The sequence below is a fragment of the Melanotaenia boesemani genome, chromosome 20, assembly GCF_017639745.1.
Source record: "Melanotaenia boesemani isolate fMelBoe1 chromosome 20, fMelBoe1.pri, whole genome shotgun sequence".
Lineage (NCBI taxonomy): Eukaryota > Metazoa > Chordata > Actinopteri > Atheriniformes > Melanotaeniidae > Melanotaenia > Melanotaenia boesemani.
Window position 1 is genome coordinate 23,650,588 of NC_055701.1, and position 24,834 is coordinate 23,675,421.

Here is a 24,834-nt window from a genome sequence, read left to right on the forward strand (position 1 = left end):
TGGTGCATAAATTGTGAGAGGAGGCTTAGGCAAGAAAGAGTTAAGGGATAGATGCATCCTTTTGATGAAGAAATAAAGCCTTGTCACTGATTGCTTTGAAATATGTTTTTGTACTTGTTCACAACTTGTTCCCATGTCCGTTTAACCCCACTAGGGTTGCATCTGAAATAATGAGGTTAATAATAACGGTCACACATGGCATAACTGCAGAAACACAAAGGAAAAACTACTCAGGCTGTCATGGTGAGGAATTAATTAACACAAACTGAGGCTCTAATGAACTAAAACTTAAACTATAGCACTCAGAGAGCACAGACTTCTGCCATTTATTTATTTATTTATTGCCAGTGATTGTGACCATTATTTTTGAGTTTCAAGCTCTAATGGTAAAATTCTCTCACCATAAGAATCCTTTAAGTGTTTTTGGGATCCAGGCGGTAATCCAAATCACCACCAAAATGTAATCACTTGTTCCTTTGTTCCATTTTTGACATTTCTTAAAAATTTTACCAAAATCCATTTATAATCAATTTTTTTTTTTTTGTATGTGGGTGTATTTTGTGTACTATACCGGACTGCTATGACAATTTCTGCTTTCATTTCTTGCAAACGATTAAAAATTTTTAACCTCTTTTCCCTTGTGCCAGTTCCACGCACATTCCAAGTGACAAATGTTCATTAACCAACCACAGAGATGAGGCTACATGCATATTGCTGAAGTTTGTGTGCGTGCATCCCACTGCTTCTCCGCATGTGTGCATGTGTATCTGCCCGCTGGTTATGACAGGAATGTATGTGTGCTTGCGCTGTTCTGTGGTTCCTGTGAATCATGAATAGTATTGATGTGTATATGATATAATGACAAGTGGGATTACCTTTAAAGGGTCAGAAAGAAGAAGTGTGAAGAGTGAAAAGAGTGACAGTGCCAAAGGAAAAAAGTAATTTAAAAAACACATCTGTGTTGAGAGCAGTGTAGTGGAGACGGGCAGTGGATTTAATGTTAACTAAATGATCTTTTATGGCAGTTTTATAACATGATCAAGTGAGAATACAGGAAAATTAAAGCACATACCAAGTCAGTAGAGCCACGGAGTGATGTGATAATTTATCCACCACGATGACAGCACGAGCGCCTTCAGCAATGGATTTTCTCCTGATGGGAAACAGGACTCTCCGTCGGTCCAGAATCTCTCTCGGAATTTGGTTGTTTACTCCGAAGTTCGTTCCCTTCAGTTCGCGGCCCTGGTTCTTCACCTGCTCCTTCTGTTTGAAGCTGACGAACTTCGCTACAATAGGTCTTGGTCTGCTGGACCCGGGTTTCCTCCTGCCGAGACGATGGACTTTGTGAAAGGAGATGTTTTTCACCGTTTCGTCCGGGAGCTTCAGGTGAGTTTTAATGAAGTTTTTCACTGTCCTCCTCCATCTGATCTGGAATCCCTGTAATTACCAGATTCTCTCTCATGCTCCACGCCTGCAGATCAATCACCGTTTCCTTCATCTTCTTATTTTCTTCCGAGAGACAGATCAAGCCCTCGGTGAGGGATTTTAACGACTCCCTGAGACCAGCATTTTCTACAGCCAGAGTTTCCACCTGCTTCTGGCTGAATTCTAATCATTCACGTAGTGCCTGGAACTCCTTGTGGAGAATTTCTACCAGACTCAAATGCGCATCAAAACTACTGAGTTTCTTATCTATAGAGATAAGAACATCCGTTGAGTTGTTCCCTGGTGGTGAAATAGCTCCAGGTGAATCCTCATTTCGCTGTCTCTTGGCCTTAGATGAGGTGGAGGGGGTTGACGTGTTGTTTGGTTTTCCTGTGACGATTTTGTCGTAACAACGATCTATAAAATCAGGTTGGCCAAATCCTCCCCGCTGTGCTCCAGAGTGTACCTTTTAAAGACACAATTTTTCCTACTCTAAGGAATATTTTGATTAGACTGGCATAAAATACAGTTGAATGAAAGCATAAATATTTGAGCGCGCCTAGTTTGAATCTGCCGTCTCACCAGAACTACGTCACCTACAGCATTAGCGTCACTTACTGTCACCTACCAAGAAATTTCCCCTAATACATGTCACATGTTTTTTTACTGGCAACACAGTGTTAGTCAGCCTGTCTCATGTTCTTCTCACTTCCCCCATGTGAGGAGTCTCATTGTTGCTTAAGGACACTAGCACACTGTTAGTAATTACAGTGTGTGCAGAATTATTAGGCAAATGAGTATTTTGATCACATCATCCTCTTTATGCATGTTGTTCTACTCCAACCAGTACAGGGTTGAAAGCCTACTACCAATTAAGCATATCAGGTGATGTGCATCTCTGTAATGAGAAGGGGTGTGGTCTAATGACATCAACACCCTATATCAGGTGTGCATAATTATTAGGCAACTTCCATTCCTTTGGCAAAATGGGTCAGAAGAGAGATTTGACGGACTCTGAAAAGTCAAAAATAGTGAGATGTCTTGCAGAGGGATGCAGCACTCTTAAAATTGCCAAGCTTTTGAGGCGTGATCATCGAACAATCAAGCGTTTCATTCAAAACAGTCAACAGGGTCGCAAGAAGCGTGTTGAAAAAACAAGGCGCAAAATAACTGCCCAAGAACTGAGGAAAATCAAGCGTGAAGCTGCCAAGATGCCATTGGCCACCAGTTTGGCCATATTTCAGAGCTGCAACATCACTGGAGTGCCAAGAAGCACAAGGTGTGCAATACTCAGGGACATGGCCAAGGTAAGGAAGGCTGAAAAACGACCACCACTGAACAAGACACACAAGATAAAACGTCAAGACTAGGCCAAGAAATATCATAAGACTGATTTTTCTAAGGCTTTATGGACTGATGAAATGAGAGTGAGTTTTGATGGGCCAGATGGATGGGCCCATGGCTGGATCAGTACAGGGCAGAGAACTCCACTCCAACTAATAATTATGCACAGTAATAGTCACCTGCACACACAGATATCCTCCTAAGATACTAAAACTAAAAAAGCCCCACTCCAACTTCCAAAAATATTCAGCTTTGATTTTTATGAGTCTTTTGTGTTCATTGCGAACATAGTTGTTGTTCTATAATAAAATTAATCCTCAAAAATACAACTTGCCTAATAATTCTGCACACCCTGTATATGAGCTTATAGATAAGGGATATTTAACACAACTAATAGAGTAAGGATATAAATTCAAATAAGTAGCACACCTGAGTAATTTCTTGATTAGTATCCCAATAAATTTATCTTTTGACCTCTACTAAGAGGTCAATCCTTACTGAATGTGAATTTTACACCACAGAGTCACACTTACATTCATCATCCTCTCCGGCGTCATCGGTAGGAGTCAAAAGGCCGACAGATTCATTTACTCGGAGAGGCATTTGATAAGCAGGTGGAGCAGACTTATTTTCAGTAGCTGAAGTAATAGCTCTGTTAAGCAGAGAGCAAATACAAGGGATGCACAAGCATCTGCACAGAGCAACCACACAACTGCCACCACCACAAGAGAAGTAAAGATAGAGAGGAAAGCACCTGTCCACTTCCAAAACAAATATGTCATCATGTCATTAAAAGGAGTATCCACACCTGACTGTCTTTGAGCTCATTAGAAAGAGACTGCAGACCAGCCAAAGCACGGAAAACAGAGCCATCAGGAGCTGTATTATTAGAAATGAAGGTACAAGAGGAATCACGAAACACTGGGCATACACCCCCTTTTTCTGCTAAGGGAAAATCTAAAGCCATCCTATTTTGATAAGCCAACAGCAAATTAGCATCCAATTGCTGGGAAAGAACAGAAACAGACTCTCTAGAAAGGATAGTCAAACTTTGGATATTGTAGTGGATATAATTATATATTATATACATTTCCAAAGTATAACTCACCTGTTGATATAATCAGAGAGGCAGATAACAGGAGCCTGGGATTAACGAGCGGCAGGATTTATTCTGCAGTAGTCTGCATGCTGTGAGTTATATGTACCTCTGAACCCTCTGCGCCCTCTAGTGGTACGTCCCTATGACAACTGACATCATAACAACAACATAGCAATTAGAACTTTCCCATAACTTTTGAACACAATAAAGAGATAACATTTTTCTTTTACTTTTAAATACTGGAAGGGTCTATTTTAAGTTCTTTTAACTTAACTGGCTGGTGATTAACTATGATCAATTTGAAAGCTGTAATTAATCATGATTAATTCATATGAAAGCTGTGATTAATCTTAATTAATCATAATTGATTAATATGAAAGCTGTGATTAATCTTAATTAATCATGATTGATTAATATGAAAGCTGTGATTAATCTGATTGAAAACTTTAATCATTTGACAGCCCTAATTTTTATACAAGTTTGTTTTATTTGTTAGTTTTGGGGGTTTTTTTACGCCTATGTAATCCTCATGGGGGCCTCCCATGCAACCCTTCTCTGACTGCGGGGTCATTGTCATGGTGACTGTCCCTGTCTGGGTGGACGGCCCCTTCACTGCAGCCTTGTAGAGTGGGCACGGTCTGCCTGGGTCTGGATTGTTTCGAGTGGGGACGGCCTTTGTGGTCGTGGGTGGGTTGGTTCTTGGTGTGGAAGGATATCGTTTCCTCACCTGGTGCAAAGACATTTTCATTTATCTGGTTATTTTTAGACACCTTGTTTTAGAATGGGGAGGGGTTCTATGCCCATTTAATCTGTGTGCGTGTGCGAGAGAGCATGTTTAGGTGCGTATGTGCTTGATTTGTTTTTGTAATCAACTTTGGTGTGTGATTACTGGTGTTTAAAAGATGCAAAAACTGTTTTTTATGTTGATGCAATCCTGTGTGAAAAGTGCTATATAAATACGGACGGATGGACGGACGGACGGATGGATGGGTGGAAGAGGACCTGACAGTGATATGTCTGAAAGGACACTATCATGTTTGTTTAAAATTTGTCTTTATTTCTCGCTACATCCATGCAGGATCTGTTTTCACTCCAGTTCCACGTTGTTGCTGTATTTAATGAGACTTCAGTCACCACCGCCTGTTTTACTCGGTTAGTCATAAGAAAGAAATTTCACTGGCACACATTTACTTGTTCATATAAGCAATGAACTTTACATGGACGCAGACCCGGGAGCAGACAAGTTGAAAGAGGCACTAAACAATGATGAAGTGAAGCAGCAGAGCTGTGTCCTCCTGTGCAGAATGGACAGTTGGCTGCATTTCCATGAATCCCAGGACAGCAGAACAGCACACACACTCAGCAGTTTTCTCTACAAAACACACACACCACACTGGTTTTACTGTCACTATGGAAATGCACAGCTAAATGGGCATTGATGATAACAATCTTGTCGACCAGTTTCAAGCTGATTTTGATTTTTTTTTCTTTCAGAATTTGATTTAAAAAATAAAAATAAACATTCTGTCATCTGCAGAAATACTGCAGGAAGACGAAATCCATCAGTGTCTGCACCAAGATGTTTCATATCTTTTATAAGTCTGTGGTGGGGAGTTTAGTCCGCTTTGCAGCGTCTGCTGGGGCCAAGACTTAAAAAAGCTGAACAAGCTGTTTCAGACTTTCATGTACAAAGTGCATAGTACTTTTATATTTGGAAGGATCATTTCTACAATTGTTATTTTTCCTGCTTAGTAAAAACAACTAAAAACATCCTGTAGTTCGGAGCCACCCATCTTTTACCAGACTATCTCTTCACATGTCTGTTTCTTTCTTTCTAATGTCCTCAGAACAGAGCTCAGATTAAGCCTTTAAATCCTGAGTTTGTCCTCAGTTACATAACAGGCATCATGTGGTGGAAAGACTGAACTTTCTCTGAACCATAACATCACTATGATGATTTCCAGTCAGAATAATTACAGCCACCAGGCATCCCTTTAAAAACTCATCCATCCAGAAAGCCTGTTAAAAAGCCTTCAGCTGCAAAGGAGAACGAAGGAAACACAAATACCACATCTGACATCATGAGACATTGTCACTAAAATTTAAATCTGAATTTTAACCATGCCGACAGCCAACCTTTGACTTTAGTTTTAGCCAACATTTCAGCGTCTGTATCAGCCTCTTTGTATTCTTGCTGTCAGTCCTGTTGGGAGACAGATAAACATACACTAAACATGTGATGTTGGCTCAGAAGCTGACAGGAAGTTGTTTCCAAACAGCAACAGCTTCAGAAAGTGTAGACTCAGAGGAAACAGAAGAAAACAGAGGCGAGACTCGTTCAGGGTAAAGTTCACGTTTAATGACATCAGAGGAAACAGCTGAAACAGAAACACAGTAAGAATACTTTCATGGGATTTGCCAATTCCTGGAGGAGCAGGTAGATGTTAACATCTGCAGGGTGGAGCAGGTGACTACAGTTCTACAGCATCAAGCCATGGAAGCTCCTCACGTATAAAGGTATCATCATGTAAACCTGATGGAAAATGTATGAAAACAGATAAAAACTAATATAAATTTATGAACTGATAAGCTGACTATAAAAGTGAAAAAACCTGATAGAAAGACTCAGGTTGGTGGTTTCCTGTCAAATCAAACTGAAGATCAGACATGATAGAATCAGTCTAATGGAAAGTTGTTTTATTGAGACTGAATAAAAGCAGGATCAGACTGGTTTCAGGCTGGTGTCAGACTAGTTTCAGTCTGACACCAGTCTGGGCGTGGCTACAGAAGATGGGGGCGTGGAATCATGAGAGAACACAGGAGGCTGAAGGCATTCCCTCTTTCAAGTTGCTTTCAGGAAACAAGTAAATTGACAGAATCTACTAAACACCTCCAACACACTATCATCATATCTGTGGCGGAGAACATGACATTTACCACTAACCCCTCGTTTCCACCTGGTGCATGTGCACCACGTTATAGCCTCCGCTGCTTTTTAGTCAACAGTTCGGTTCCCACTGGGCTCCACAGCACATGTCAGAAGCATCCCAGAAGCGCCTTGTCGCAGCTCTCCGCTAAACTTACGCACAGATGAAACAGCAGGACCGGTGTAGGTCGGGCCGAGTCCGGCAGGTCACACCGTGGTCATGAGCTTGAGAGTTCCTGACCTGAACCTCAAAATCTTCTTCTTCAGGTGGTAAGATGCCTTAACCTTTACACAAGCCATGGTTTGAGCTGAACTCATGACCTGCCCCCCCACCCTGGTGGATCCAGACCACCTCCACCTCCTGCCCCGTCCCCCAGCTCCTCCTCCGACACTCTCCTCGGTACCACTGGAGGTGAAGCTCTCCTCCACCTCTTCCTCCTTGCTGGACTCGCCATCCCCGAAACAGTTGGTGGTGTAGTTGGACTTGTCATCCTCGCTGGTGTCCACGATGGTGGAGTGGAAGAGGGAAACACACTCTGCTGAATACTCTGAGTCACTTGCTGCAGCATAGCCCCCCCGCTGCCCTCTGAAAGAAGGGTGCATGTTGGATCCAGAGCTGCTCAGAACCTCCTTCCTCTGCCGGCGCTGGGCTCGCCTTGCTGCCCCGTCAGACGGGACCTCCATGATGGCATGTAACCGGCAGTAATCACTGCGTTTGCTCTTCGGCTTTGTGACAACCGCCTGACTGCGTCCATGGTGATGATGGCGGTTGCCACGGTGATACTGCTTAAACACAGCTGATTGGACAGTGTTCAGAGCTGCTGTGGCTTTGTTACTGGAAAGGTGGTGTTCCAGAACGGCTGCAGGCACACACCTCCTTCTTGTTGACACCTTGATGTGGGCGGAGGCTCCACCTTCCAGGACCTGGAATTTCTTGGAACTGGGTTTTTGGTGGTTTATCTCACATCTCCGGTCCAAAGGCGGCTCGTTGTTTTGAGAAACCAGAACCATCTTCGTGCTGTTCTTGGTGTTCTTGTTGCTCCCCCTGCAGGGTTTCACACCGTTCTGCTTGGAGGGACCATTTTTGCTGCTCTTCCTCCTTCCTCTTCCTCCTCCTCCCACCAGATCTGACTTTTCACCCCTCACTACTGGGCCACTTTGGACCAGATCGAAGCGGTTCTTGGGAGAGTCCAGCTGTGTTCTGACAGGTGGAGGTGATTTAAGAAGCAGCTCTTGGTGGGTGGAGCAACATGATGTCTCTTTGGGGGAGGAATTTGGAGTTGGAGGGCCCCATTTGCAAAGGTCCTTCAGAGGAGCTTTCACAGCCCCAGCTAAGGGAGGAAGTCCTCGGCTCCTCTTCCTTGTCAGACCATTAGTGGTTCTGTAAACGTCTCTGTTGGAGACCAAAGTTCTGCGGCTGGTCTGGTACCTGAGGAGGCCCGTTTGAATCACGTTAGCTTCCTGCTCCTCAGCAGATTGACAGGGTTTTATTTCAAACGCTCTGGCTCCAAAAGCAGGACTGGGACTAAAAGCTGGTCTCACACAGAGACCGGCCTGCTGCTGGAGGCTCTTTGAGGGGTCCATGATGATGCTGGTCCTAGGTCTACTGGTCCTGATGGGCTGGGCCCTCCGCTGCAGTAGGCTGTAAATGTAACTGTCCATGTTATTCTGGGAAGAAGAGAAGATCTGAGGGTCTGAAACCGAGTCAGATGGAGGTGTGGGTTCTGGTTTCAGAGACTCAGTACCAGTGTCATCTCTGCCTCGAGCTCCAGAAGAAAAGGTCTGCAGGAAGGTGGAGCTTTGGATTGCCACAGCGCACAGCGGGCTCAGGTAGCAGTAGATGTTGCAGGCCAACGGGTCACCAGGGGATTTAGACTGAGAGTCAGAGACTACCAAGGATGCTGCATTTATGGGGCGCGGGGGAGGAGTTGAGAGCGAGTGGCAAACTGCAGCAAAGGGAGACAGATCATCACAAAGTCCTCCAACTAAGACGCTACTGTCCAAACAGCTGACCAGCTCCTCTGGAGACAGAAAGAAGTTCACATCAGAACCAACAGGAGATGGAAATAAGGCCGGAGATTTTCTTTAAGTCCCCTCTAGATGCTTAAAATATGTGTATTATTATTATTATTATTATTTTTATTTTTTTTACTTTTTTTTATTATTATTATTATTATAAGGTATATGGAGCATCTGCACACACACAACTCATTCTAGTTAACTTTATTTGCAAGCTCCTTTTTCTTCCAACTACACACTGCCCAACTGCACTGTAAATACGGTCACTTGTTGCACAATAAAAGAATAAATAAAGAACAATCATGAAAGATTTGGACGTGACAGATACAGCTTCATATCTACATCTGGACATACCTGTGGACTGGAAGTGTCCATCTGTGTCAGCTGCTGGACAGAAACCCTCACTGAAAACAGAGTGGGACGAGTTTGAGAGGGAGCCAGATGTCCCATCGCTCAGCTCATAGAAACCTGAAGGAGACAGAAAATGAAGACTGATGGACTTTGTCTCCATCCTGAAATAAGTCTGGAAAGCTGGAAACAAATCTCAATATTTAAGCTTCTCTCAGAGGAGCAGCAGACTGGATTTAGATGAAACCAGATGTTTCAGCCTCCATTAATACATCATTGTTAAATATAAAAAATGGCATAAACTGGGACATGAAATGTGTCACATTTGATTTAACAGCTGGAGAATCACTTTTTATTTATCAAATACCAACACACATGTTAAGAAATGGAGAGCAGCCTGAGATTTCTAGTCTTCTGGGACTCGTGTTCTACCTGAGCTTGGTCGGCTGTCCGTTTCCAGCTGGTCATGTGATCCCTCAGGATCCAGTCGCAGGTCACTGATCTGTTGGTCCAGCTCCTGTAACTGAGTGATCAGCACAGCATCCTTCCTCCTCAGACAGCTCTGACAGAAACAAACATCACATGTTTTTATTCTGTATTATCACATTTTGACCATATTATCAATTCTGCACCGGGGTGTCATGTAGTCAGTAAGAAAGTGGACTTTTCTCTAGATTTTTTGACAGTTTGTTTAGTTATCTTCATCCTAACCTTTGTCTTTCATTGTCTGGTAGAGATGGTTTTAATTTCAGTTTTCTGTTATACAGCTGAGCTTGCTAATGAAAATATCTCAACAGTTTTTTTTTCCATATGCTGGGCAGGAAGTGTGATCCCGGAGACAACCAACAGGAACTTGAGAGATTTTTGAAGACAAAATGAAACAAACTAGAATTATCAATAGGTCTGGAACATGACGGTGTTTAAGACTGTTGGACTGATGCATCATGGAGGTCAGAACAAAACCAAGCCGGACCCCAGTTTAGGTGGAAACAAATATGTTACAAGAGCTGTTTCAGTCAGCACTGTAGAAAAATCATTGAGTTACAGTAGGGAATTATGACCAGTTTTCTCAACCACACATCAGAAGAGGACATTTCCCAAGCTCTTAATGGAAAATGTCATATTCTCTACCACTTCATCTACAGATTCAGAGAATTAGAAGAGAATCTGTGTGCATGGGTCAAGGCTAGATGCTGGTGATCTTCTGCTTTAAAAGCAGAGATGATTCTCTACCACTATATGGACTCAGGAAGACTTCAAGAACTCACTGTCTGTAAGCACAGTTCACCCTGAAATTCACAATCCACACAAATCCACATGATCCAGAAATAGCACTGTCTTCTCTGGACCAAAGCTCATTTAAAATGTTCTGAGGCAAAGTGGAAACCTGGATGAAAATGTGAACTAGTTTCTGGAAAGCATGGACGGCGTGTCCTGCAGACTAAAGAGGAGAGGGAGCATCCAGCTTGTTATCAGTGGACAGGTGAAAAGCTGCATCTCTGATGGTATGGGCCTGCATTAGTGCCTATGGCGTGGGCAGCTTCCACATCTGTGAAGCTCCATCAATGCTGAAAAGTACATGGAGGTTTTAGAGCAACATCTGCTCCCATCCAGACAACGTCTCTTTCAGGGAAGGCCTTGCAAATTTCAGCAAGACAATGCTGAACCACATCCTGCATCCATCACAGCAGCATGGCTTCACATGAGAAGAGTCCGGCTGCTGAACTGGCCTGCCTGCAGTCCAGACCTTTCACCAATACACAACATCTGGAGCATCATGGAAGCAGAAATCCAGCAACCAAGGTCCAGGACTGTAGAGCAGCTAGAATCCTGCATCAGACCAGATGGGACAGCATTCCTCTCCTAAAACTCCAGCAACTGGTCTCCTCACTTCCCAGATGTTTCCAGACAGTTGTTAGAAGATGAGGGGATGCTACACCATGCTGAGCATCACCCTGGAACTACTTTTTACAGACGTGTTGCTGCCATCAGATTCACTATCAGCTCATATTTTCCATCAAATGGTAAAATGTCTCAACATTTGATGTTTTCTGATACGTACTTATGAAATCCTATAAGTGATACTGACTCGTTGATAGTTGGTTTATTGTAGCTGAAGTTTGAAAATATGACAGAGGAGCAGATTAGAAATCTGTTGTAAATTCAGTAGTGCGACTGTTGACATATAAACTTAGACATGGATCAGCCCCTCCCCCTGAGAGACAAAAAACATGTGGGTAACATAATCATAATCATCAATACATAATCATTATCCACACGTGATCATTTATAACATCTTTACTGCGACTGATGTCCCGGAAGTGTGTGACTGTTGGGTCCAGACAGGAAGTGAGGTCACACACTTTCGGTCTGGACCCAACAGTCTGACTTACAGTTTTACATAGACAAATGATGAAGGTCTGGAAGTTTCCAGGAAGTTCAGGAAGAAGCTCAGCTGCTTTATCTGAGTCAGGGCTTACGAGCTCAGGACAGAAAGATTTTGTAATTGTAAATCAAGTTTTGTCACCAAGTGAAAAAAATCTAGCTTATCTTATTTTAATATATCAGTAAATGAGTGTCTGGTGGATTATTTCATTGTTCTAGGTATAAAAAAATAATCTGATTCTGTTGGAAAATCTGTTTATTTCCATTTTAAATGGAGCTACACCTTGAAGGGAAATGCATGTGTGGGATGAGCAGTAGAGTTGATTATGTGGATTGTGTCCATGAAAAACAAATGTTTTCCAATCCCAAAACAGCTGATTCTGCTGCTGGTTGCAGTTGTTTTGAGCTTCTGGTACCCCAGGTGATAATAATCAGGTGTCTGAGCAGCACCTGTGGAAAGGGTAACATCTTCCGGTGGAGGCAGTCTGTAAAAACAACACATTATCACCGGAGGAAATCTGAATGTAGAAAGATACAGAGACGAGATTCTACAGCCAGTGGTGATCCCATATCTCCACAGTTCTGGGACCAAACTATCCTCCGAGATGACAATGCTGGTCCTCACAGAGCGGGACTCATCTGAGACCACCTCCAGATTTGGGTTAAATGAAAAAACAGTTAATTTACCAATATGTCTTTTTTCTTCAGACTTTAATCATCCAATCCAATAAACAATACCAGACAAGAATCAACAGCAGAGAAAATCTGGACAGTTTTTCATGGACACAACCCACAGTCTCATCTCTGCTGCTCATCCGACACAGAGCCACGTTTTCTTTACGTTTCTCCACTAAATGAGAAATAAACAGACTTTTTAAGTGTCTGATTTATTGTTATAACAAAGAATTAATCCACCAAAAGCTCATTTGCTGACTGTTTCTGCTCAGACTTGTTTTCCCTGTCACGTTGTTTTAATAAAAGCTGAAGAGGACAGTCAGTCTGACTCTAAATACAAAACTCATGACTGTGGGATGGGACTCTGCTTAATGTGAAACATGAGGATTCAAATTTAATCTCTGCTGCAGATTTTCCACTTTTTGAAGCCAAGCCTGTCTGTTCATATCAGATCTGATGTCAGAAAACTGGATGGGACGTCCCCTTAGCTCTGCTGCAGAGTCCAGAAGGAACCCCCTCCCAGGAATACTGAGACGACTTGGACCTTCATTCAGTCATTGTGTGAAAATAAAGACACTTAATTCACTGTTTACTTTTCTGCAAACACACTGAAGTTAAATAAATACTTATTATATTTCTCAGTTATATTCCTGCACAGAGCATTTTTAAGAATTGTATTTTTGGGGATATTTATAGAAGCATGATGGATCATTAACCCTTAAACCTCCAACACATTTTTTGCTATTTGTAGTCAGCCTGTTTTTTAAATATAAAACTGCCTGTAGAAGCTGAACCCTTTCAATCCCAGTCAACATTCAGACATTATTTAAAATTATGTAAAATGAATGTATTAATAGATATAGCAGCATAAACACCGTCCAGAAGCAGAAAGCAGAATTTATTACTGACAGAACTTTGTAGAAATAACACAGAGATCAACAGTGACCAAGCCCTTTCTCATCTGCACATGATTCTCTCAAGTCTTGGCTTTCAGGAGAAAAAATATTGGCAATGAAACAAACACAGCAACAGTTCCAGTTATTCCTGCTACTATTTACCTGCTATCCTCACAAAACCAACTCCAACTCAGAAACATCTTCTTAGCTTTATTCCGGCCATAGAGGAGCATTATTTTTCTTCTTTTCAGACACACATAGAACTTTCTGCTCACTGGTTGATCTTTGGCTGGTCCTGATTGGACGTTACCGTCAATTTAAGCTCTCTGATTGGTGGAAAGTCTGACAGGAAGTGGCTTCATCATCATGTCCAGGTCTAAATAGAGGTCTCTTAGCAACATAGTAGTGATAGTGATCTTTTTATGATGAAAATTTGATAAATAATGCTGTTATCATGGATCATTGTCGATTTACAAGATAGAATCTCTGAATAAAACTACATTTAGTGGCTGGATTATAAAACCTCCTGGACTGGATAGAAATGCCTGGAAAACTTGATCACCTAAAGGGTATCCATCACAATTTACTCCACAAAGCTACACACTACCGTTCCTGAGACAATGATGATGATAGAAGAAGTAGTGCTCAGGGATCTAACGGAGTTTTAAGGGTTAACGCTGGAGGTTCGGCCTGTTATGACAATCGATTTATATAAATGAAAAAAATGTTCCAACTCAAGGAGATATGGATGAAAAAATCTGTTAATTTTACAGCGTCAGTCTTTGAGCAACAAAATCTGAACCTTCTAGATGAATGAAATAAAACCTCATAAAAAGATGACAAACAAGCCTCCTCTATAACCATAGCAACTCCCTCTTCATTCCCATCATATGGCTGGTGGTGATGAATGGATGTAATTTCAGGATAAATGTCATTCAGCAGCAGATATGAGGACGGTTCTGGTTCTGGCTCCATCCACCAGGCTGTCTGGTGGATGTTGTCAGACCTCTAGTCTGTTATTTCCCTCATATGAGAAAACCAGAACCAATGTCCCTGTAAAGATAGGTTGAAAAATGTCCCTCCATCTTTGGGATAAAGGAACATTTCACAGATTACAGCCCAGGACAACCTGACAAAGCGGTTTACATCCTCTCTGTATGGACATCCACCACAAACTCAGGATCCAGCGTCTCTGACACGCTGAGAATCAGACTGAATAAACCAAGAGGACAAAGATTATTTCTGTTTTCTCATCACAGGACTGATGGAGAAATCTGTGTTGGTCTAATGAAACTTCTGCTTCTTGAAATGATACGACAAAATTGGCATGTTTGGATGAATCAGGTTGGTGTCAAAATCCCAGTAAATGTAGGATTCATGGTCTTGTGTCTGTTTCAGTGGATGATGGTTCAATGTTTGCTGATATTACAGGTTCAGCAACAAACTAAATATTTTTACTACTTAGTTTTAATAACCAGGTTAGTACAGACATTTTAAAAAATTGAAACTATTCCTCGTGAAGAACGTTTGACAGATGATTACTGGATCCATTATTGATCCAGATCTTCTGTTTCGATCATTGATGATTAGCTGCGTTTACATGGAGCATGTTTGATCTGATCCAATGTCCAATCAGAATTGAAGGTATCATTAAACCCCTCAGGTGATCTGATTGGCCTCGATTAGAATGGATTCTGAGAAAATCAGCATGTCCATACTCATCTTTTTAATTGTCTTATTTAACTTTTATTTAACCAGGTTAGTCCCGGTGAGAAACTGGCCAAGAGGGCAGCATAGTTACAATAAAAGCATAAACAACATACAAAATGTACAACATTAAAACTTGCTCACATAAAACACATGCATACCGATAAGGTAGACTGCAATGATTACCCAGAGCTTTAAACTCATTCATTGTTAAAAGGGCTTTAAATTCAGATTGTAAAATATTTCAAGTATTAGGTGCTGAAAACCTAAATGCTTTCTTGCTTAGTTCAGTTTGTACTTTGGGGACAACAAATTGCAGAGCATCTATACATAGATGAGAGCTTGTGAATAAAAGATAAATGCTAAAAATATGATGGAATGATACCTGAATGGTTTTGTAAATGAATACATACTGATGACTGAGGCGTAGAGCACATAAACACATCCAGTTAACTTTAGAATAGAACATAAAATGGTGAGTAAGGAGACCACAGCGGGTAATGAATCTCAGTGCCCCACTCTGCACTCTATCTAGTATGCAGAGACAATGAACAGAAGCATTCATATGGACCATTCTCAGCTTCGTCATTAATTACGTGACTTGTGCATTGATGACATTGGTGGGTGGCAAAAAATTTTATATTACAGTCATTTAGCCAACACTTTTGTCCAAAGCTACTTACATCTGCGAGTAGGCAGTATCGTCAAGGGTCTTGCCCAAGGACCCAACTGGAAGGTGTTTATATTCATACCAGTGGCAGCTGGTGAAAAATATTTTCGGTGGGGCTAATGTGACAAAACATTTCTCTGCCTTGTCCAGCATCACAGAAAGTGCACTGGCTATTCCACAGCCTGTCAGCCATGACTTGCGCTCAAACCAACTCCTGCAAAAACTCTGGTTGTAAACTTTACTTTTCTCCTTGGTCTGCTGGTTAATAATAAGGGTCCCAACCCCTTCACTCAGATTTTCTCCTTCATTGTCCTTCTTGCAAATGTGTAAATGAATAAGGATCTCACCAAATTTGGTGGAAGTTGCACCTCGCTTGTAGTTTGCCATCATTCCACTGACTGACTGACTGAACCACATAAACCTCTTTTTTAAACCTTAAATCTTGCGGTATTTTCTACTGAGAGGGCAATATTTTAAGTTCCCCAACAACCATAAAATTCTGTGACAATGATTGGTCACATATTTATTCATTTGCCCCGGCAACAGTACACGACTGGCTATTTAGGTCCACTCTATGACAAACTATACAAGTCTGTCTGTGGTAATTCACGGGTGGATGAATGTCAGTAGGTGGGAAATGTAGTTTATTTAGGGGCGGCATGGCTCAGTGGGTAGAGTGGTCGTTCTGCAGTCCAAGAGTTGCCGGATCGATCCCCAGCCGAAGAGCTCATGTCAAGGTGTCCCTGAGCAAGACACTGAACCCGTAATTGCTCCTGATGGGTCGTGGTTGAGTGCCTTGCATGGCAGCTTCCACCATCAGTGTGTGAATGAATAATGGGTACACAATGTAAAGCGCTTTGGGTGCCTTGTGAAGCGCTATATAAATCTAATCCATTATTACTATACATTTCATATTGCATGTAGGCACATACTAGTGGGAAAAACTGACATTTATATCTTAATTTCTAAAAATATATTTTACATTTTTCCCTCCTCTTATCAAGGAGGGTGGCGCCCCCAGTCTAAACGGATGCCTTGCCAACTGAGCTATCCAGTCCCAGATCAACAAAGAGGCATACTGCTATCCGGCTCAGCTGCAACAGCTAGTTTTTCCCACCCCCCACCCATCCATCCATCAATAAATAAATAAAAAAATACATAAATAAATACAATAAAATAATGGTACATCCGTGTTGTTCCTTTGGATGTTCCAATCGACATCCCAAGAATGGGATTTTATTTTCCAGACTGCCTGCTGACCCTGAACAGCTAAATGAGTTGCTGCTGTCAAACCAGATAACTGGAAACCGCTCTCAGCTGTGTAGCAACACTTTGAAACTATTCCTCGTGAAGAACACTTTGTTGTTGGTAAGTTTAATGAAAATTTTGTTTCATACCCTTTCAAGTCTACTTACGGTGGGATGCTCCATTTTTTTATATATTTATTTATGAAAAATAAAGGCAATGCGTTACTAAAATACAGCAAACTGCAGTGTTTATTGCGCCCCGGGACCAGACACTTCACGTTAGTCTGTTGTTAACGAACATGTAATTCAGGTTGATTGTGTCTTCCCTTGGGTAAAAGACAACCCACTGTCTGCAGCCCATCTTCCTGTTTGTCTGCACAGAGAAAAGAAGGCAAAAGGATGATCTGGAAAAGTTGAAGATGAAAGCAAGCAAAAAGAGATGAGAACAAATTACATTAAAGTTTTTAAAAATGGTCATTCGTTTAATTCTTGAACAGATTTTCTGGTTCATTTAACCAGAAATACAGAAACATTGTTCATGTGTAACCGGGAGGACGGCCAGATAAGAAGTTTATACGTAAGTCATGTTTTATGTGAAGCAGCAAATGAACAAAACATTCTCCAGTTTCTCCCAGTGGAAATGCGACTGTGGTAAAACTGTGGATCACCACGGTGACTGCAGTTTTCAGTGTTAATGAAAAGGACATGGATTTTTCCTTTGTGGTCTAAACAAACCAAACAGTCTTTAAACAGCAACGTTTTCTCCCAGTAATTGTTAGTAACGTTAACTCCTAAATATATCACCGGGACATCCCTAATCGTTACATCGCATTAACGTTTTCTGCATCTGCTGGTTTCTAGTCAGCTTTGACATGAAGAGGAAATACTTTGTTTGGGGCACTTTCCATAGCTGAAAGTCTGATTCGCATCCTGCCACAAAATATTTATAAGCCTCTACTCTGACTTTACGCTTTTAATTCTGCTCCTGTGAAGTACGACTGTCCATTGACCAGGTAGTCGTAAATGTTAAGGTAAGGTAAGCAATACCTCCGTCAGTTGGATTTTTTGGAATTTTTTTAACCAGGAATTTGGAAAATCATGCAGATTTTCAGCACCAAGAAGTGCAATTTTTTTTTTGTTGTTTTTTTTTTTTTCTTTTCTTCAAATATCCCTGTCTGCCCACATAAGCGCTGACCTGATTTGGAAAGTGCTCAGTCCGTTAGTTCCAGCCCTGTTGAGAAACAGTTAATAGTCACTACAGCAGGAGCGGGTCCCAGCTAGCTTTTTTGCCACCCAGCGTGGCGACGGAAACGAACAGTGTGACGTCACTGAGAATGGTTCATACATCACATATCCATAGTCAATAAAAGGCAAAAAGGTTGGTTCCACCAACTTCTGTTTCACGTGGGTGGTTTCTGTGGTGGATGGTTTTTTTATTGAACCAGGTGGAGGTTGGGTGATGTGATGAGTTTCAAATAAAAAAAAAATTTAAAAAAAAAGTGGCAACACCTGAAAGGCTTGAAACGAGTTTTCACGCAGGCGTTTGCCCAGATTACATAAAATCTTTTTTGTTGTCTTCTTCATTAGTCCACATTGTCCATGTCAAAGTGTTCCATTCGTATTAAATCTTTCCATCATGTAAACAAACAACTGATGTGATCCCTTTATCTATCGTCCATGTAAACATGTCGGCTGGAATCTGATCAGATACATTTTAGGTGGATAGAAGCTAGTAACTCACTGGGGATGGATGTGAGGTTCCAGTCATTCTTCACATCACTCAGAGATGACGCTATATGCAGGCTGGATACTGTCTTCTTAAGTTAGATTGAGTATGATGGTTGACCATCAACAACAAATTTAGTCAGACTGTAAACAGATCTCCAGAACTAATAAATAAATCAGTTCAGGTACAAATACCACAGCTTCATCATTTATCCTTAGACTGGGCATATACTTCCTTTAACCCCTTGAACGCATGTTCTTCTTCCTTCATTTCCTCAGAAACTGGGCACAAAGGCCGTCCATCTTCTCTACAGTCCAACTATGATGTAAAGGTAATAAATCAGAATCCTGAACAACTCAAAACACATCCTCCTGCCACAATATAAACTTTTGTGGTTAAGTTTCTTCAAAAACCTCTTGAACTTAAAGCAAAATCAGGTTTATCTGCTTCATTTAACTTCTACAAACTTGTAGATGTTTGATGTGTTTTATTTTTTTTAAAAATACAAACTGCTGTGTAAACTCTGGTTTTCCTGCACGTCCACTGTCTGTATGTCTCAAATTCAGTTATGCAATTTGAGACATACAGTGTATGAGGAGGCGATTTTTCCATCGACCAGAAGAGGCGGGGTTTTTAGCAGATTAACCAATAGCATAATCATATTTCCAAACGAAGGATGCAAATTTATCTTGTCAGCATTGTGAAAATAATTCCATGAGGGTCAACAATTTTATCACCCTAAGCCTAAACTAAGGCAGTTGGACGTAATTTTTCTACATGTTAAAAAGCAAAATGACAATTCTGATAAAACCAAGTCCTCCTAACTCCATAAGATCTCACCTTCAAGATCCATTTGAGCAGAGAACGGGTAAAAGAGTTGGACCCTGACCTTTCTATCAAAGAAACGGTACGTGAGAGGCTTCCCTCGTAACTGGTACACCAGAAAGGCTTGGCTAGCTGGATGCAGCTATGCTAATGCTTTGTTTTGTTTTGTTTTTCAGGTATCCTTTTTTAAAGTGACTGGAACAGATCCCACCTTGACAGTTTCAGGACTATGGGATATAAAACATCTGTCTGAGAAAAAAAAAGAAACACAAGAACACCAGAGCACACATGGCTAACTCAGTGAAGCTTGCTGTAGCAGGACGGCACAACATCGCTAGCAGCTGGAAGACGCTCACAGGCTTGTCACCATTCAAGCTGACGAGACAACGGACATTTCCAGCCACTGTCAGCTGGTGCTCGTGCTGCGCTACATTGAAGGCAATAGAAATATACAGGAGCGGTTTTTGGACACCATCCGCCGACACCATCAGCTCAGCTCTGCTGGAGAGGCAGTTGCAGAAGAACATCACCCTGTATGGATTAAAGCTCTTCTGCATAGGTTCAAAGACAGCATGCTCAAGATCAGGTAGATAATTATATGTAGTATTAACTCTGATACTTGTTAAAAAGTTGTTCACTCAAGCTTTAAAACCCTTAATTTGTCTTGTCATCATAGCAAATTACTCTTATAGAGAACATTACATGTTTAGGCCTTTAAAGGACAAAACTAAAATGTAAACTTTAATCTGCATAAAAAAATTTAAGAAAATGTGAACATGAGAAAACTTTAGAGTTTCATGTTAAACTAAATGTCTAAATCTACTTCTACAGGCCGAGTGAACAATAGATTACATTATTTTGCTGTTTCACAAGTATTTAAAGTGCATAAAACATCAATCGTGTAATTGTAATAATTCTTTTGATCAGACGAAGAGTTTTTTAAAAAGCTGTAATTTCACCTTGACATGTTTCGACTGAAACTTCAGTTTTCTTCATAAAACATCTTACGACATGTTTTGTGACGTGTCTAGTCACACAGACCTAGTCACACTAGTCACGCTATGTAAAGTTAATAGGGAAGCTTTTTGTTTGGACCACTGTCCAGCTCCTCTCTCTGTGAGGACAAAAAAAGAAAACAAATTAAATCTAGACTTAATGCACAAAATCTTATTTATCTGAGCTCATTTTTGAGGAAGCAACTGACAATATTTCCACCCATTTAGTTTGTATTCTTAATTTGGTTACGTGATGCTGGATCCATCTTGAATGTCTGTTTGGAGAATTACGGTGATAACATCCTGGTGCTCGCTGAGGAGCGCTTTGCCTTCGCTCGACATCTCATCTGCTGCATGGAGACCGGTTCCTCACCACACCCTGACCTTTCCTGCAGCACCGCTGGACACGACTGTGGAGGCTTATCAATGCTAGACAAGGCCAAGCTAAAAACAAAACAGTCCCTCATCTATGAGAACAGTGAATTTATAGCTTGCAGTGGAGCAGTGCCTCTGTAGCAGTTTGTCATGGAGAACAGCCTTCTCCATGACAACGGCTGAATCTGAGTGGTGCTTCTCCACTACTGAAGACGATCAAGACCTTCCTGAGAAACTCCATGACACAGGATGGCCACAGTGCTCCAGCTCTGCTCTCCATGGAAGAAACTTATGGGGGACAATCCTGACTTTAATAAAAGGGTCATTGGGAGGTTTAGCACGCAGAATGGAGAGGAGAGCAAATTCCTCTACAAATTAACAGAGGAACACTCCACAAGTTTGATTAGTACATACTTACCCTCAACCATGTTTGTTTGAATTGTTATTGGAGGAATCAAGGTATATATATTTGTTCACTTTCAGGTTTTAGTGATCATTAGTTAGTATTTAAAGCATTATTCCTGAATGTAGATGTGTTGTAAATTTCTTGTCAAGAGTTTGAGTAAAGTTAGAGACTTTTGAAAGAAAGGTAGCCTGGTGTTTACTTTCTCCAGCCTACACCTAAAGCACTTCACTCTCACGCTCATTGTCTCATTGGGGCTTAGGGGAAAATATTTATGTATTTATATGTTGTTTTCTAACATTTGATTTTAAATAAACTTTTTAGTTCCAAACTTGCAAACACTGCAGGTTTAGAAAACATGTGTAGTTTAGAACAGTATATACTTAAAAATATATTATGATCTAATTAATATTAATCTGATTTGTATAAAATATTTTTTTATGATACAATACTGCTATTAATATACATCATTTTCCTTTGTGAGTGACTAAATTAAGATGTTCTGGTATTTGTCATTGTTGTGGTGTTTTTTCATGATGGAATAAAGTCATGTATAAATATAACATATCTTACTATTTTGCATTCACTCTTTTAACAATCTTTGATAATCTGTGAATACGACTCAGGCCCACCTAAAAATATCTTACCAGCCAACACTGCTACTGAACCCTTTTTTCAAACAGAACCTGAACTGGTTTTTCCGATCAGCTGATCAATAAGACTGATTAAAAATCAATAGTTTAAACATGTCTGAATGTCTGAGCCAACCATTATTTCAGAGAACCCGTTCTGATGAAAAGCAGAGACCTTAAGCTGGACCAGCACCTGAACCGGGAACAGAAGATCTGGACCTACCAGCTGTTTCCTCAAAAGCAGGATGTTCTCCTCGGAGCTCCGGTGAGGCAGCCTCCGGGGCTCCTTCTCCTCCTCCCTCTCCAGAGCGGCCCGGACCACCGCCTCCTGCCGCTCCCGCAGGTACTCCAGCTCCCCGAGCCCGAACACCACGGCCTCCAGCCGGTCCCGGAAGGAGCGCAGCCGGTCCGCGGCATCCGGATCACTGGAACCCGCTCCGCCTGAGTCCCGCAAAGAGGATCTGGACAGCGGCATCTCTTCCGGTGGACCGCGGGGTCTCTGCAGCTTCAGGGTCTGGAGGGCTTTGGGCGGTTCTGGAGCATTGTGAATCTGAAAGCAGGGATTTAAACAAAACACACAAACCGGTCCAGCCCAGATCCCGCAGCTCCCGGTATCAACCGGTGGCTTAACGGTAGCTGTAAAAAAAACGAACGCGGTAAGCCGGTCCCGGGTTCTTTCAGGTAACTGTCCGGGTAGATCTGCTGCATTTGAGAAAACCCGACAGAAGTCCGCCAAGGGTCCGGAGGGCCTCCATCATCTCACCTGCGATCCTCCAGGAGCTGTGCACACACTGACCAACAGCTCCTCAGTGAAGTCATTAAGCCCCGCCTCTCCACGCTGACCAACGCTGACGTATTCCACAATGACTTCCTGTCCACCTTTCACAATAAACGTGAAGGTTTTTTCTCTGAAATCAAAGTTTTTGGATCAGAACCAGAGTTTCTGTATCAGGGCCAGAATTATGTTCATTTTAAAAAGACCAAACAGAAAACTAATGCTACTGAATTTAAGAATAGAAAACTTGGAGAAAGATCAAGGAATCTGTGTGCATGGCACAAGGTTGGATGTTGCTAATCTTCTGCACTAAAAGCAGACACGATTTTCTACTGGAAACCACTGCATGGACTCAGGAAGACTACCAGAAATCACTGTCTCTGAACACAGTTCACCCTGAAAACCATAAATTCAGGTTAAAGCTCCATCATGCAAAGAATAACCCAGATGTGAACAGGATCCAGTAACAGAACCATCATCTCTGTACCAAACCACATTTAAAATGGTCTGAGGTAAAGTGGAAACCTGGATGAAAATATTAACTAGTTTCTGGAAAGCATGAACAGTGTGTCCTGCAGACTAAAGAGGAGAGGGAGCATTGTAATGGAAAATTACATATAATCTATGTTCATATGTTTTAATTTTTATTCTATAAGCTTATATAAGTTCATATCTTTATTTCAGAGTATATGTTGCTGTGCCTATGATATTTGGAAAAAGTTTGTCCTTGTTTAAGGAGTAATTATGAAAGTTGTTTTGACACTGCAAGCTTAAAATTGCAGAAGTATGCAACATGTTATAATAGACCTGTTATTGCATGTCTCATAATGTGGGGTTTTTGCGCCCTGGCTGAGTGAACTCAGTTTGATCCAGACTGAGACCTCTTCACTTCTGCGAATAGCATCCTCACTCACCTTTACTTGAGCAGAAGTGATAAAGGTCAACTTCTGTTGTTCAGAGAAGTTGTTAATATCAAAACCAGACTGTGCCGTTTTGCTTAACCACAACCCTGTCTGCCTGCATGCAACCAGGGGTATAACTATCTGTCTCTGATTTCGGACCCGCCCAGCCAAAGCTGTTTGACTGTGTGATTCCCATTGCTGCAGCTCTTAATAAAACGTCCTTGTTATATTCTCATCCAGTGTGTGATCCTTTGAAATTTCCACGACAGCATCCACCTTGTTATCAGTAGGTGAAAAGCCTGCATCTCTGATGGTATGGGGTGTGGGATGCTATGATGCAATGGCGTGGGCAGCTTTCACATCTGTGAAGCTCCATCAATGCTGAAAAGTACAGTAAAGAGGTTTTAGAGCAACATCTGCTCCCATCCATTCACCTCTTTCAAAGGTGTGGAAGAAACTTCCTTTTTATTCTTTATTATTCATTAATAATTTCTTTATTATTCACTTAATTAATCTTTATCACATTTGTTTAACATTTCCATTATATATTAATTTTATCTATCTTTATGGGGTGGCGTGGCTCAGTTGGTAGAGTGGTTAAGTTTGGAAAGAAAGGAAAAGGAAATTAAAGTTCTTTTCTTTGCACTATTAAAATATTTAAGAGAAAACAAAACTTTTCTCAGACACACACAGTAGGATAACTATTGACCCTATTTTCCTATTTTCTCCTTCCTCTGTCCTTGTCCCTGTCTCCATCTGAGACACCCTGTCCTAAAGCTCCTCACAGGCTGCGGACCTGACTCGATTCAGCTCCTTTATCAGGATAGTCAGCACAGAACCACAAAAAAGAAAGAAAAAAATTAAAAAGAATATCTATCACCACCATCTCCTTTGAACTGAGACTGATATCCACCACTACCTGACCCACCCATATGATTCAAGAGAAGAAACATGGATATTTGATCTCCAGCAATTACCACCAGAGTTCCTCTGCTCCGAGTTTCAAAGAGACTGAAACCAGATGTTTGATAAACGTGTTAACATCTGCTTTGGATGGTAGAACACCATCCTCCAGAACGCTCCTGACCATCTGTTTTATTCAGAGGACAAGACCAAAGCTCAAGGACAAACCGGGACAGGAAACTGACTGTATGAGCTCTGCAATGCAGTTCCATGGTGGCATGGCCACTAGGCTCTGCAGGGGCGAACAGAGAGGTGGGTGCTGGGGGCCTGAGGACGTAAAACCATCCAGTTCTACTGACCAGAGACAGAACATCCATGTGGTGAAAGGGTCATCAGCCATAAGATCAAAAAGGTGGTTTGCCATATGACTGATCCACAGCAGCGCTGACTCGGAGATGGAAGCAGTCATGTGACCAGTCGACACAATCCTGGTGAGACTGTTCTGATCTCATACCACAAATAGTTAATGATTTGATGCAAAACTCTGTAATACAGTG

General features: G+C 41.5%; 1 protein-coding gene across 2 annotated transcripts; it reads right to left on the reverse strand.

Moving 5' to 3' along the window:
- Positions 1-6,205: 6,205 nt before the first annotated feature.
- Positions 6,206-22,513, reverse strand: dact1 (dishevelled-binding antagonist of beta-catenin 1). 2 transcript variants are annotated; one of them, XM_041971803.1, is made up of 5 exons: positions 21,921-22,513; positions 9,594-9,723; positions 9,168-9,281; positions 7,247-8,815; positions 6,206-6,401 (listed from the first exon to the last, which is right to left on the reverse strand). In XM_041971803.1, exons 1-5 carry the CDS (start codon positions 22,170-22,172, stop codon positions 6,340-6,342), a joined length of 2,127 nt encoding a protein of 708 aa, XP_041827737.1. In that variant the 5' UTR covers positions 22,173-22,513; the 3' UTR covers positions 6,206-6,339. The 2 variants fall into 2 exon arrangements, with proteins under 2 accessions (XP_041827737.1, XP_041827736.1); XM_041971802.1 differs by having other exon boundaries at positions 6,206-8,815.
- Positions 22,514-24,834: the final 2,321 nt, after the last annotated feature.